Genomic DNA, 16458 nt, shown 5'->3' on the forward strand with positions numbered 1-16458 from the left:
GGGTTGGTATCTCTATCTCTTCATGAAGATAGATACTTAAGGAGGAATTGGAGAAGCTGTCGGCATTTGTACAGGGCATGGACGCTACTGATCCTGCCTTCGGAGAGGGATATGGAGTAGTTGGTGAGTAATGCTACTACTATGGAGTAGTAGTCTGACATCTGAAGACTCAGGCACTGATTTTTTTTTCCTCTTGTTGCTGTGCACATGGGCTGGACAGAATGAATTATGGGCAGAGGTAAAGAAGAGTACTTGGCCTGATCGCACTGGCAGAGAAATACCACCTGTACATAAAAGCATAACTGTGAGCATTACTGGATAGTAATTGTCATTGAAATTTGTGTAGATTCCTAGGTTAGGAAGATTCCAGGAGCACAAAGGTTGAGCCATGATCAGGCTTACGGGAAATCTACTGTGACACTGTCACTTTACAAAGACCAGTCTATTTGGAGAGCACAGAATACACAAAATCACACTCCAAATAGAAAGGGACTCACAAGTATCGAGTCCAGATCTTAAGTAAATGGCCTGTATGGGGATCAAACCCTTGACCAGAGTGTTATCAGCGCTATATTCTAAACAACTGAGCTAATTTTTAAAAATAGAAAGGCCCACACAGCACTGGATATGCTGACATCAGATGGGACTCACTTTTCTCAGCAAAGAAGGAGAGTCTCCTTGGGAACTAGCAGGGCTCACTGGCGGAGTTTTAAACTAGATGTGTTGGGGGAGGGGGACGATATCTGTCTTGTCCCTGGCAAGCTGTGGGATGAGAGGCAAAGATTAGAGGGACAGGGTGCTGGCAAAGGCCCTCAGTGTCTGAACTATGCTGTAGCACACTTTGCGTCTTACAGAGATGAGCCAGAGACTCCTGAGATAAGAGGAGCCAACAGAGAAACACCAAGGAAATATCTCAAAAGAATTAAGGGATGCACCTCCAGAAAGGCAGCACTGCTGACAGCCCAGCTGAGGTGCCTTTACACCAATCTTCGCAGCATGGGCAATAAGCAGGAGTGATGCTAGAAGTTACAACCTTGTTTCCATTACTGAAACTCGGTGGGATGAATCCCATGACTGGAGTGCAGCTGTGAATGGCTGTTCAGAAGGTACAGGGCAGAAGGAGTGGCACAGAGGTTTCCCTCTGCATCAGTAGGTGGATCAAGTGTGAAGAGTTGTCTGTCAAGAAGAGCCATGGCCAGGTTCAACTTTGGGTCAGTTGCATTATTTTGCATCACGTGCAGTGCTCTGGTGCAGGGTCTGAGGAACCCTTCAGAGGGACCTTTGATGGGCCATGACACCCTCTCAGCTACCCTTCTCATGAATATTGTGTAGATGTGACTTTCCTGGGCTGGGGGGCTCCAGCAGGTGAGTTAGTCTGAATGGTGGAGGATGGGTGTTCACTGCCTCTGACCAGAGGTTTTCACATGTACCCACACTCACCTGGTGGGGTGTCTGTCCAAACCTGACAACAGATAAGCCCAGAACTATGGCCTCTACCCCAGAGCTGCTGACCTTGGTGCTTCTGTAAATGCTCTCCCAGCTTTATCTATTACTTCCTAAGCCTAGGATTCTTGGAACACTAATGTCACTTTTTTATCTTGAATAGCCTTAGGCAGTTTAACTCAGAGTTAAGGGTTTCATCAAGGAGACCCATTCAGGGTGAGCTTTAGTAGTACAGCTTTGTTATATAGTTTTGCCATAATGGGCAAAAATCTTTATTACAATGTTTGAACCATGAATTGTAACATTTTGGTCTCTGACACCCACCTGGCGTTCTGTATCTAGCTCTTGGGTCCCCAGCACAGGAGGGACGTGAACCTGTTTGGAGCATGTTCAGAGAAGGGTCAACAAGTTAATCAGAAGGATGGGGTACTTCTTGTATGAGAGAATTGGGATTGTTCAGCCTGGAGAAGAGAAGGCTTTGGGGTGACCTAATTGTGGCCTACTTGAAGGGAACTTGAAAGATGAAGAGGGACTATTTACAGGAGCATGTAGTGACAGGACAAGGGGGAATGGACTGAAAAAGGGTAGACTAAGCATAGATGTTAGGAAGAAGTTATTTTCTGTGAGAGTAGTTAGACTGCAACTGGTTTCCCAGAGAAGCTGCAGATGCCCCTTCTCTGGCAGTGTTCAAGGCCAGACTGGATGGGGCTCTGAGCAACCTGATCTTGTGGAAGGTGTCACTCTCCAGGGCAGGGAGCCTGTAACTAGGCTGTAACTAGGATATCTTTAAGGTGCCTAAGGTGCCTTCCAACCCTAGCCATCCCATGAATCTATGAGTCTCTAAACTTCTTACAAAACATTTTGAGAAGTGGTGCAGTTCTATCTCTATTCCCATTATCTTTATGTTAGGGTTCTTACCTCAATGCCAAAGTAAGTATAGCACTTTATTGTGTTGCAAGGGTTCTGTTAAGTCAGTGTTGTGGTTTGATATTGGCTAAACACCAGGTACCCATGAAAGTTTTTCATTCACCCTCTTTTGCTATAGTTGGGCAGAAGAGAGGAGAAAAAAGATTAACTAAGGGCTCATGAGTTGAGACAAGGATTGGGAGAAAAAACATTCGAAGGGCAAAATAGGTTCAAATTTAAAGGTATAAAATATATTTATTATAAACAGAGTCAGATAAGCATAATGAGAAGTAAAATAAGCCTTTAAAACACCTTTTTTTCCCCCCAGCTCCTCCCACTTTTCTACTAACAGCACAGGGAGACAGGGTATGGGGGTTTTGGTCAGTTTGTCACTCAAGATCTTTTTCTGTTCCCCCAGGGAGACAAGTCTTTTCTCTGATATGCTGTGGGGTTCCTCCCACAGGCAAACAGTTTTCCCAAAACTACTGTGGCATGGGTCTCTTGTTCATGGGGTGCAGTCTTTTCAGGATAGGCTGCTCTAGTTTGGAAGTAAGGGCGCTCTCTCTCTTCAGGTCTCCCACTAGACCATAGCTTTCTCTGGCATCCACCCACTCCAGCATGAGCACTTTTCTCTGTGAAGTTTTTGCATTACAAGGGGACAGTTTGTTTTACCATTGTCCTCACCACAGCTTGCAGAGGAATCTTGGCTCTGACACTTGAAGCACCTCCTCCTTCTTTTCCACTGAGCTTGGTGTTGCCATGTTGTTTTCCCTCACCTATCCTCACCTCCTCCTCTGACTGGAAGAAAAACTGCTGCTTGTAGGCACCATTGTCAACAAGTTCCACTAATTCCAAGGTTGTTGCAAGATCCTGGAGTGACAAGAAGTGGATTTATCTCGGTTTCATATAGAGGAATCGCTTGTCATGCTTCTGCTGCTGGCCAGGCAGCCCCGCTGCCATCGCATGAGCAGTGGTGGCTGCTGCGGTGCTGGTGCTATTTCAACACCTCTCTTCATGCCAGGAAGGGGAAGCAGCTGCCACCACCCCTCCCCTTTTGCCCCTGGCACAGTTGGCTAGGGACAGCCAGACAGGCAGCACATTGCCACACACCATGCCCAGGATAGCTGCTGGTGGTGGCACTTTGCCACCCCTGGGAAAAAACTGCACCCACACTGTTTTGATTTTCCTCTTAAATATGTCATCACAGAGGCATTACCAACCTCTCTAACTGGGCCAGCAGTACATCCGTCTTAAGAGCCATCAGAGATTGGCTCTGTTGGACATGGTGGAAGCTTCTAGTAGCTTCTCACAGAACCCTGTGGCCCCTCTGCAACCAAAAACCAGGCTGTGCTGAACCAACACAGTCAGTTAACTCTATAAATTTTTTTTAAATGTATCTCATAGAGTATATGAAAGATTCTTAGAATTACAAAGTGATTGGTTTAATAAATGCTAAAGAAGGAAAATACAAACAACATATGAAACAAGAACAAAATTGTAAGGGAACTGTTTTGATTGTCATATTCTCATACAACCTTGGTATCAGTGGGAAACATGGAGAGTTCAAAGAATATAAGAGGTCTAGAAGTTTTGTCTGGATGAGTTCCATGGGACTGGACAAAAGGGAAAACATATTTTGATCAAAAAAGAATGGTGCAATATAGTCACAGCATGAACAATTCAAGTATTGAGAGACACATCATCAGCAACCACACGGGTACGTAATGAAAGCAAAAGCACTTGGATAAAAAATATACATTCAATGAAAAAAGATAAAAGCTATTCAAAAACATTACATGCGCTCAATATTTATGTAGTTTGCTGTGGGGCTTCACTCTGTTTGTAATGTATCCTTTGTGACCCTGTTGTGTCAGATACACTTTCTCCATGAAAAAGGAAGTTAGAAGCCCTTGCAGGTGCTGGTTTACAGTGATAACTGAGTGACATGATCTCAAAAAAACCTGTTTTCTGAGGGAAAGAAAAAAAGTACTGTTTGAACAGTGAACCAACCAGAGGAGGAAATCTGCACAAGACTGAATATTGTGTTTGTATAGAAGCGATACCTGTTATTGACATTAATGACTACTTGGAGAAATTACTTAACAGCTGGGATGCAAAACAAGTGCCTCACTAGATGTCTGTGAGGGAAAAAGGGCTGTGATGGAGGTGACTGTCTGTTCAGGGAAGATGTTCTGCTGACAAGAAGAAACTGCTAAGTTGTCTGTGAAGAAGTGGGAAGGAAACTGTGAATGATGGCCTTAGTGGTAGGCAGGAGGGGAAAAGTCACAACCAGACAGCTGCCTAGGGAGGGTCTATGAAGGGAAAAACCTAAAACAAAATGTGGGCATTGTAAGAGGGCTGCAGATGAAGGAAGGTGACCTAGTTTTTTGTAGAAACCCATATAGCACTGCAACGTGATTCTCCACAAGAGCACATTTTGGAGTGATGCACTCCTTGTAAGTCTGTCTACAGAACTGTGGTCTGCTTCTCTGCTGGCAGAGTGCACCAAGCAAGGATTGCAGTGTTCTAGGCAAACAGATAACTCAGTGTTTCAATATTGTACTGTCACAGCTGCACATAATATCTCCACAGAGAAGTGATGCTGTCTGTCTCGCTGACCGCAGTATCTGGATCACCTTTTGTTAATTGCTAAGCTGCTTTGCTAAAAGGAGAGAAGTTGATCAATACAGCAAAACCCACGTACAAAGTCTACTGTCACGAAATGATGGCAAAATAGGGCTAGAAATCTCAGGAAGTCAAGTATGTGAACAGCAGCTCACAAGCGGGCTCACCCCTTCAAAAATGCCTCAGGAAGGTTTTTGCCTGGCCTATTGCTCAAAAAGTGCTGCAGTAGCCACATTTTCCCTTTATTCCAGTCACACAAGCAGTAGCAACCAGCGGGCAAACAGATTGCAAGACTTACTAGCAGCACATTTGTGCAGTATGAGGAAGAAGGATATCATAGGGGAAGGTTTCCTGCTGGTCCTGCACTCATATGTTTGGCTGAGTCAGGGTTTTGATGGTGCAGAAGTCCCTGGGTGACGTGCTAGCTAATTTGTTACCTTTGTGAACCGCAGTGAAAGGGATGGATGAAGCAATGGGTGAGAAGATGCTAACTTAGGCTGGCATTCTGAATTTATCTGTAAAAGAAATCCCAAAACCAACCAACCAACCCTGTCCCCCGCAAAAAAAAAAAATCCCAAAAAACAAAACCAAACCAAAACAATACAAAAATCAAACAAAAAGCCATGGCAGAATTCCCTCTATATATTAGTGATGCCTATTTTACCTTCTTGTAGAAAGAGAGAGTTATAATCACATGACTGTTACTAATCCACTTCTGTAATCTGAATAAGTCCTGATCCTGAAAAATGGACTACCTAATTTGGAATATCTTTGTAGTACTCTTATGGTATTTGAAATAAATAAAGAGGTGGTGATTTGAAGCAAAGTTTAATCTGAAAGTTGTACTGAAGCAATCTGATTCCAGAGCCTGCATTAATTTTATAAATGGGATGGTTTATCTTGGTTGCTGTAAACTCTTGGCAGTTATTAGAGCCACTGGAAGAATGAAATGTTAAACCTATGAGCAGGATCATAACCTGTCCTGTACTGCTCTTTGCCCCTCATTATATGGACTGGATTTAGCACTTTTGACTGTTCCCAAAGATCTTTAGCTTTTTTACTTGTGATACTTGTGATTATACCATGTCTCAAATCCCCTATCTCTATATGCCCTAACTCATGGTTTTCCTGGTAGTCCTGAAGCTGCAGTTTATGAAGAGCTGCTGATCTGATTTTTGTGTCTGTGTTAAGGTGCTGTCCTACCTTTGAAAGTCAATGTAAATCCTTCTTCTGGCAGTGCATAATCAATTTCCAGTGCCTTTAAAAACATACCACAATAGGATTGCTCTGGCATATTCATATATGTATTTGTATGAATCCCATTAAATGCTACTGTAACCATATCCTATACCTGCAGAGACTTGGTGATATAGTGCCATCCAACTCTGCTTGCAGGTGATTAGGGAAATTCCCATTAAACACAGTGACACTCTCCTGTATCTTAGACATCAGAATACCGGGTGTGAAGTCAAGCCAGTCAGGCTCTGTATAGATTATTGTGAGTCTTTCCTCAAGATCACAAAGTTTGTGTGAAAAACTACACTATTTTAAACTTAGGCAAACAAGACTTTTTTTCTGCTATTAATTTACATACTCAAGCAATGTTTTAAATAAGAACCACACCTTTGAGCCTAAAGTCAACAGTTCATGTTGCTCCTGTGGAACCAGACGTCACAATCCATATGCAGAACTGAGGCCTATCATCAAGGTGACCTGTCCTTCACCCTTTCAGGAGAATAAATGAAGAAGCCAAAGCTTCTCTTGCTTGGGTCTCCTGGTCTTGGAACTGTAGTATGATATCAGTTCATGGATACTCAGTGTTGTTTTTCACACGGTAGTGCTGTCAAACTAAGGTGTCTTTATAAAGGGCCTTCTCTTGAAGACAAAAATCCTTGCACTGGGTGTCTGTTGCAGGAAATTTGTTGAGATTGTGAGGAGCAAACTGAGTAAGTGGCTCATGTCTTCTCTACAGGCACAAGAGAGGGGAAGAGGATTAATGACACTGCAACACCTCAGAGACCATGACATGAGCTATCCACCACAGGCAAGGCTACATCTGCTATCTGTCTAACAAACACTTGCTTCTTGCCTCATGCTTTGCGTTAATCCTGTGTCACTCCCTGAACTGTGATAAACAGCACTATGTCTTACCACTGAGGAAAAGGGATAAATAGCCTGGGGAGGGAAGAAGCCTTGTGTGCCAGAAAACAGCTGCAATGTGCATTGCCAATACTAGTTTTAGCTTGACTGCAGAAAGAGAGAAACACTACAAGGAGTAAAATGCATAGGAAAGGAAAATAACTCATGGTATCATAAGTAATACTGGTGAGCACTTTCATGGTGTTTTGCAATTGCAGGCACAGCAGCCTTGTCCTTTGACCTTACTGCTTGATATTTTTTATTCAAATCTTCCCTTGCTACTTACAGTAATTTCACTATTATAAGCCGCACCATTTTGACTAAAATTTTGCTCCCAAACCAGAAGTGCGGCTTACATTCAGGAGTGGCTTATATATGAACAAATTTTGGAAATTTCCCAACCAGGAAGTCCGAGCCAGCAGCAGCCCCAAGCCGAGGCGAAGCCCGCTCGGCCCCAGGCGGCGGGGCAGTGACGGTGCAGTGGCAGCGCTGCCCGGCCCCGGGGGGCGCTGCAGCGGCACCGACTGGGCACGCTGTTCTCCCTCTTCCCGGTGGCACTGGACGGGCACGCCCCTCTCCCTCCTCCCGGTGGCAGCGGCAAGCAGGGCGCTCCCTGGCAGCCACCCCGAGCAGGGCCAAGCCAGTAAACCTTGTGATCCCGTGATTCTGTTACTATTTGGCAACTTTGTGAAAGTTGCACACGGATCCTTGCTGCAAATGAAAGTGCGGCTTACAATCTGGTGCGGCTTATATATGGAGGAAAAATGAAACTTTGCTGACACCCCGGAAGTGCGGCTTATAATCGGTGCGGCTTGTAATCGTGAAATTACTGTACATATTTTGCTAGTTAACATGATGTGTGCTCTCACAATTCAGTGTCTTTGAAGTTCTCCTTTTTCTTCTGTCTCTTATTCACCACAGCAAATAAAACTGCTGTATCATGACTTTCAAACTCATAGCTCTGCTAGACTGAGTTATTAAATCATTAATTCTCTGTCTGCGCAACCACTGCCAATGATTGCGGCGCTGAAAACTAATACAGACAGCAGAGCTGCAGATACCTTCTAACCTGCTGATACTGGTGGCAGTTTGTGGCTGCAGTGTGCAGCAGAATAGAAATGTCTAAATACATAATATACGTTGGATCCGAGTATACAAAATAAATTTTAATGTAAGCCATAATATAAAGACCTTCCCACAAACAGTGCTCTCCCTGAAGTGAAAGGTGTTACATCACTTGCAAAGGGGAGATGGCTGCTCTCTGAAGACTGGGTTATCTTAATACTGCACATTGCTGTAAATTATATGTAAGGCCAGTCCTCCACTGAACTGTGATGAATGCCTGACCTCAAATATACCTTTTAACTACGAATATCAGAATTTAATTGTAAAGTGTGAGAGTTTATTTCTTTTTACAAGTGTTTTTTATTCAATATTTTAATACTTGGGAAACTGAGGAGTAAAGATCTGTCAGTCCTCAGACTGTAGCATGCTGTTTTATAGCTGATAATTATCTGCAATATGAATAATAATAAAGATAAATTAAAACTGCATATTTATCCTGGTTAGCAATTGAATGCAAGCATTAGTTTTCACTCTATGACTGTTTCTAATAAAACTGAGCATTTAGACAAGCAAATAGCTCTTCCTATTTTAATTAACCACATATTATTTACATATTTACAGTAGAGAAGAGTTATAATCTTTTGTTATTGATTTCCTTTTGAGAAGGTTAGATGTGGCATTCATAATACAAGTCACTCTGTGATCTTGCTGATACCTGCAGGAATCAAAGCTATAGCATAGGCAGGACACAGAGTGAAAGGGAAAATCACAGAAATCTTTTCCCCTGGTGGCATTTGTGGCAGATAAAAGTATTGCATCATAGGACAAATGTACCACATACCCTGTATGTGGTATTAGTGATGTTATTTCTTGAACCTAAACAGCATTTAGGAAGTAATTGCAACCTTGGGAATTTCAACCCATTTAGAATCTCAGCTGGAATCAGAAACTGAAAGGCCAGAACTGCAGTATGAGCTGTCATTTTTTTATATTATTTAACTGGAATATGTGGGTGATAGCATCTTGATAGTGTGAAGTAAATGGATAGAAAAAAGTGCCTTGACTGTGGATACAGCTTTGAAATCACTGACAGGTTTGCAGCTGAATAACAGCTTAGGTGCTCCAGGAGACCCATGTCATGCTGTCTCTGTGAGAAACCAGCTCTTTGCTCTTCCGTTCAAAATGAAAGATGATTGACCCTTAAACTGTTCCTAGCAATAATCACACTGTCAGGAAAAAGTAGACATTCCAATGGGAAAAAAAAATCTGAAATATTCTGCAGTGATCTAATTTTTTTCTCTGTTCCTACTGCTCCTCCCTTCTCTGACTCCAAATGTTCATTTTAGGAAAAGGATGACTCAAACAATAGAAAACTAAATGTAAACCATATACTGTACATGTAAAGCATCAGTAAAAAATAAAACATATAAAAACCATGTATTTTATATAAAAATAAAAACATGTGTGGCATTATTTGTGACTGTATAAATGTGCAAATGAAAAATTGTACAGTCCTGGACCGTGCTTTTATAAGGTGAAAGCTTTAAGAAAAATGGGCTAGACAGTCTGTATACACCATAGTACCAAATTCATGCTAGCTGATAAAGAAGTCTTGTTAAAGCATGCAGGATAGGTTCTCTGTGAAGCAGATTATTCATTCCTTGTGTGCTGCCTTTTAGTGGGGGTGGAGGACACCACAAAATCAGCTTCTGAGACAGAAAGGTGTTCAAAGCTTCTACTATGTCCAGCAGAGCCAATCTCTGAAGGCTCTGATAATGGACATGTTGCTGGCCCAATTAGAACAGTTAGTAACATCTCTGTGATGACATATTTAAGAAGGAATAAAGGCCATGTGCAGTGCTTCTTCAAAGGGGTAGGAGGTTCTCCTGGCACTGTCAATGGCCGCGTGGTTGCTGGACCCACATGGTCAGGACCACACCCCTGGGCCATGTGGCCACCGCCATGGCTTGTGATGTATTTTGTGTGCTTAGCCACTTTTAGCCAGCTGTTCTGCAAGCAGAAGGGCAAAAGCAGTGGCAGCAGCTTCTCCTCTCGGCACCCTACAGTGAGAGAGGCGCTGAATGGTGCCAGAACCGCAGCATCTGGCACTGCCCGGGTGGTGTTGGCAGGGACCACATGGCCAGCAGTGAGGGGCATGGCGAGCAATTCCCTGATATGGAGCCCAGATGAGATCAACCTTTCAACACTGGAAAACCCCGTAATAACTTTTCTATTGACTTGAGAACAAATGAACCTGCAGACAACAATTTTCTCCCAAGTGAGAGAAAAAGAAAAAGCGTAAACGTGAGGAGAGCAACATGGTGATACTAATGTCAGTGAGGGGAAGGAGGGAGAGGAGGTGCTCCAAAAATTGGAAGTAAGATTCTTCTGCAAACTGTGTGAGGACCATAATACATCAAACTGTTCCCCTGTAGTTCATGAAGTGCCTGGGGGATGCAGAAATCCACTTGCAGCCTGTGAGTAAAGGTGGTTATGCTGGAGTGAGTGGATGCTGAAAAGCTGTAACCTAGTGGGAAACTCGAACAGAGAGAGAAGACAGAGAAAGAGGACCCTTACTTCCAAACTAGAACGTCCTTAAAAGACTACACCCCATGAATTAATGACCTCTTGGCCTGGGAACCCAGAAAGCAGCCCAGTTTCTCAGGCTACTTGAGCCTGACTCTCAGGCTCCTCAAGGACACAAACCCAAAACAAAGATATAACACCTGTGGTGTACGTGACTAGCCTAATGGACTGTGTTTCTAGGGGTGTCTTCTCCTCTGTCCAATAAAATGTCTGTAAATTGTTTTCCATGATGCACACTATTTAAATCCATGATTTCTTTCAATAAATGCTCTTTCTTGCTCCTTCTTGCTTGTGTAAGAAAGTTGCCTTATTACTGTGACTATCACCGCCCCAGGAACCGCACACAGTAACAATGACCCACTCAAAACAATTGTGGGAAGACTGTTTGCTCGTGGGAGGGACTCATCTTGCAGCAGGCAAGACTGCTACTTGTGAAAATTAAAACCACGCTGGAGCAGCTCACAGAGAAGTGTCTCCCATGGGAGCGATTCCACAGCACATCAGAAAAAAACTTTCCTTAAACAAACTGAAGAAAGATTTGTAGAAATAACCAACTGAATAAAAATCTCAGGCTTTGTCTCTCTACACCGTTGGTGAAAAAGAGGGAGGGACTGGGGGAAAAAAGTATTCTAAAGGTTCATTTTAGTTGTCATTATCCGCTTTTAATTCTATTAATAAATTTTCTCTATACCATTTAAATTTGAACCTCTTTTGCTCTTGGAGTGTTTCTTCCCAATTCTTACCTTGACTCATGAGCCCTTTGGTTTTTCTTTCCACCTCCTCTGCTCAACTATAGCAGCAGAGAATGAGTGAATAATTTTTTGTAGGTGCCTGGCTTTTGACCAGTGTCAAACCATGACACTGCTTGCTTCAAGAAGGAAGGCTTTAAAAGCAAATAAAACCTCAATGGGTGAGGATTATGATGCAAATTCATCAGGCCATTGCTAATTGGATACTAGGAGGAAGACAGATTGCAAGGATTCTCCTGCTTTAAGTCAGCATTGGGGAAAGGCCTCTGGAAATGTCTTCTCAGTCTAATGCCTTTGCTACTACAGATCCATGAAAAAGACATGAGAAGTGGAAGGTTACGACACATTTCTGTTGAAGTTTATCACTAGAGAAAGAAAATTGTTACCTTCTGTCCCTCAAAACATGCTTAGTTGAGCTTTAATCGGAAGACTGTTCATCCAATAGGTAACTGTTGGAGAAAGAAGACTTTACAAAAATGTTACCCTCTATCAGTATTAGATCTGCAATTCAAATTGCATGTTTCTTTCTAGTTGCCTTCTGTAGGAGAAGACAGATGTCAAATTTCTTTCTTGATAGTATCCTGATAGCCTTTTTAATAAAGACTGTGGAAAAACTTTCTAAAATGTAAGATGTTTCTCAGTCTGTTGAATGTCTGATGTTGCTTAGCATCCAGATGAAAAATCCTACCATTTAAAGAATTAAAGTCTCTGACAAATATAAGCCTTCGATGGTATTCAAAATCCCCCGACATATTCAGCCAGGATACACCCCAGAGATATATGTGGTGTAATACACATAGAGGAATGGATCGAATGTTAGAATCATCATAGAGTGGTTTGGATTGGAAACAACCTTAAAGATCCTCTAGTTAGAGCCTTCAACAACCTTCCACAAGATCAGGTTGCTCAGAGCCCCATCCAACCTGATCTTGAACACTTTCAGAGTGGGTCATCCACAGCTTGTCTGGATAACCCATTCCAGTGCCTCACAATCCTTGCAGTAAACAATTTCTTCCCAATGTTGAATCTAAACTTATACTCTTTCAGTTAAAGGACTCCCCCTTGTCCTATCACCTATCACTACACATCCTTGGAAAAGTCTCTCTTCAGCCTTCTTGTACTTTTAGGTACTAGAAGGCCTAAAGTTAAGTCACCCTGCAGCCTTCTCTTTTCCAGGCTGAACAGCCCCAGCTGTCTCAGCCTGTCCTCACAGGAGAGGGGCTCCAGCCCCATGATTGTCTTGGTGCCTCTCCTCTGGGCTTCCTACTGTTGGTCCATGACCTTTCTATGCATGTGTCCAGCACTCCAGGTGCACAGAGCACAGAGCAGAGCACAGGGGAAGAATCCCCTCCTTCACCCTGCTGGGATGTACATCTGTGCTGCAAGTACACATTGTCAAGTCCTACTGAGCTTCTCATCCACCACCAGCCCCAAGTCCTTCTCTACCCTGTCTGTGTTTGTACTTGGTACAGGTGTGGAACCTTGCATTTTGTTTGGTTGAACTTCATGAGGTTCACACAGGCCCACTTCTCAGGCCTGCCAAGGTCCCTTTGGATGGCTTCCCTTTCCTCCAGCATGTTGACTGCACCACACAGCCTGGTGTTGTCAGCAGCCTTGCTGGGAGTGCACTTAATCCCACTGCCCATGGCACTGATAAAGATGTTAAACTGAGCTGCTATCAATACTGACATCTGAGGAACACCATTCATCTCTGGGCTCCACTTAGACATCAAACTATTGACTGCAACTCCAAAAAGTTCCTTGTGCACTGAGTAGTCCATGTTTCAAATCCATGTCTTTCCAATCGAAAGACAAGGATGTAATGCATGCCTATTTACCCTTTAAAAGACGAGGTGGTGTTTCCCCTTTTCCATTCAGTGGGAACTTCACCATACTGCCATGACTTCTCAAATATGATGGCCAGTTCCATCAGGACCTGTAGATGTATCTCATCAGGTCCCATGGACTTGTGAACCTTCATTTTTCTTAAATGGTCTCAAAACCAGTCTTCTAGAGCGGGCAGCTCTTCATTCTCTCAGTCTCTGATTTCATCTTATGCAACTGGAGCATTTGCTGGTGAAGATTGAGGCAAAAAAGCTGTTGAGTACCTTGGTCCTCTCCATGTCTTGGGTAACCAAGTCTCCCATATCTTTGTGAACAGAACTTACATTTTCCTTGGTCTTTCTTTTATTGCTGATTTTGCTACTCTTGATGTCCTTGGCCAGACACACATCTGTCAGTTTTTCTTAACCAGATCCCTGCCTGTTTGGACAATTTCCTGTATTCCTCCCGGGCCACCTTTCCTTGCTTTCACCCTCTGTAAGCAATCTTTATAGCTTTGCATTTAAATTCATCCAGGAGGTCCTTGTTTATTCATGCAGGTTTATAGGCATTGTTCCCTGATTTCCTTTTAGTAGGGATGCATTGCTCTTTAGCCTGGAGGAGATAATCTTTGAATATTACCCATATCTCTTTGGCTGCTCTTCCCTGCAGAGCTTTTTTCCACATCACTCTACCAAAGAGATCCCTGAAGAGACCAAAGCTTGCTCTCCTGATGTCCCAGGTACTGAGTTTGCTGTGTGCCCTCCTCCCTGCCCCAGGATCTCAAACTCTACCTCTCATGGTCACTGTAGCTCAGGCTACCCTTGAGCTTCAGATTCTCCTCTAGCCCTTCCTCACTAGTGAGAGTAAGGTTCAGCATGCATCTCTCCTTGTTGTCTCCTCTATCACTTGGAGGAGGAAGTTGTCATCAAGGCATTCCAGAAATCTTCTGAGCTGCCCATGCCCCTTGGGCCTGTCCCTCTACACATGTCAGGGTGTTGAAGTTCATGAGGACCAAGGTTTGTGAATGTGTGGCTGTTCCTCTCTTTCTTAGAGGGCCTCATGGGCTCAGTCTTCCTGGTCAGGTGGGTTGTAGCAGATTTCCACTATAAAGTCACTTGTCCGTGCCCTCCCTTTATTCCTGACCCATAAACTCTAAGCTTCGCATCCAGCTCCTGCTGGAGTTCTATGCGCTACAGATGGTCACTGACGTAGAGGGCAAGGCTGCCTCTCTGCTTCCCTTGTCTCTCCTTCCTAAAGAGCCTGTTCCTTCCATTCCAACACTGCAGTCACAGAAGTCATCTCACCGTGTTTGTGAGATGCCAGTAAAGCCATAGTCTTGCAGGTGGGCAGGCACATGTCTCTGCCTCCTCCTGTTTATTCCCTATGTTGTCTGCATTAGCATAGAGACATTTAAATTGGGCCCCCAATGAGACTGGCTTTCTGTCTAGAGTGGCTGGAATTTCTTAAAGCTGCCCTTCAGATACTCTCCTGCTGATCTCTGTATCCTCTCAAGGTTCTGAGCATGTCTTGCTGGCCCTGGTATCTACTTATCCCATTGCAATGGAGCATGACATGCAGGGTTTTTCTTGTTCAAAAATCCATGTAGCTCTTCCACTCAGGAGACTGACTGTGTATGCAGCACTGCTAAATTGCTAGCCCTGCTGGGGAACAAACACCTGGAATAACAGCCTCTCCTCTGCTCCTTGTTGCCTGCCTATAGCTGGCACTACCACTGGGCTGGTGCCTACCTCAGCCCCAGCCCAGAGACTCTGGCTAAGAGCTTGTAGCAGGCAATCTGTGTCTTCAGAACCATACCCTCCGACACTCTGTGCTTTTGCTAACCCCAACCAACACTTGCATGACTGCTGCTACAGAAAAGGCTTTAGTTACTGCAAAAGCCAGCCAGCCAGGAAAAGCGAACATGGGGAGCTCCACAGTCTGAAGAAGTTGAACTTAGAACAGTTCTCTGCCTCACACTCACAAGCCTCCATTGAGGCAAATTGAAACAAATTGAAAAGCAATTAACAAATTTGTTAAGGTATTTATAATAACTCCGACTCTCCTTCTCGTGAATTCTCTATGCTTAAAAGTTCAGGTCATTCTTTTTAAACAGTGGCACTTGATAGCAACTATTTGCTCTGCACTAAGGTAGCTCATGGAAACTGGATTGCCTTTGGGATCTTCACTTTTCTGTCAAAGCTGAGTGGAACTAGCCAATGAGTAAAATACAAGAATATGTAATCACTGGAAGAGGCAGGTATCCTGTCATGTTTTGTAAGGAAATCATGTCAGACTTTTAAAATAAAGAGGGACAACTGAGATACTGGTTAATCTGATTCTGTTGATCCCTGTTGTTTTGACTGCAACAGACTTCATATCTTCTGGATATTTCTTCATTACACTTTGGAAGACTGAGGTAATTGTCTAAAATCAGCAATTACCATTCCACAGGATGCATTTTATCTCTTTTTTCCCCCTACAGCAATACAATGAATTTGAACTTCTGTACTGTCTCCCTAGCCCTTTGGATCATGAAGAAGTACTGCACAAATTATACTGGAGTGTTGTTTTAATCTTTCGTTGGCACTAATGGATTTATCTTGCTTTTAGGTCTCTTTATGCAATCTCTGAAAGCAACAGTCCAGCAAGTAAGACATAAAGCCACTCTTCTAGGCTCGCTCTTCATGCACCTACTTCATCTCCCACTGTGAAGCCCATTGAGATTTTGCTATCACTGAGTGCAAGGCCAGTCCTGTAGACACTGTTCAACCAGTGAAATAAGCTTGGTTAACTCAGGCTGCACTACAAAATTAAGGGAATGCAGACGCCGGTAGGAGTAATGCAGACCACTTAAAAGGAACAAAGGACTGTAGACCTGACAGAAACAAGACACAGCACCGTGTCAGGAAGAAAAACTCTTTCCCTTTTGCATTCTCTCCCTGGCCTATTTGCAACTACAAGATGATCATCACTCAGGCAGCACAGCTGTACTGTCTGTGGTTTTATCTGAGGGCTTTAGAGTGCTCTGTCATTGAAGTCTTCTACCTGAACTTTCCCCAACTGTCCTCCTGACAAAGGCACTGAAGGTAAAGTGAATAGATTGTTCTTTGCAGCTGCTCAA

The 16458-nt window shown here is 43.5% G+C and overlaps 1 protein-coding gene across 1 annotated transcript in view; it reads left to right on the plus strand.

Moving 5' to 3' along the window:
• The window catches only part of ACER2 (alkaline ceramidase 2), a 29503-nt gene extending 22065 nt beyond the window's left edge, over positions 1–7438 (plus strand). The window contains exon 7 of the mRNA XM_033086001.1: positions 6947–7438. Coding sequence (XP_032941892.1) covers positions 6947–6971 — 25 coding nt within the window. The 3' untranslated portion in view covers positions 6972–7438. The remainder of the gene's footprint in view (positions 1–6946) is intronic.
• The last annotated feature ends 9020 nt before the right edge of the window (positions 7439–16458 follow it).

Source organism: Catharus ustulatus, chromosome Z (assembly GCF_009819885.2).
Source record: "Catharus ustulatus isolate bCatUst1 chromosome Z, bCatUst1.pri.v2, whole genome shotgun sequence".
Taxonomy (NCBI): Eukaryota; Metazoa; Chordata; class Aves; order Passeriformes; family Turdidae; genus Catharus; species Catharus ustulatus.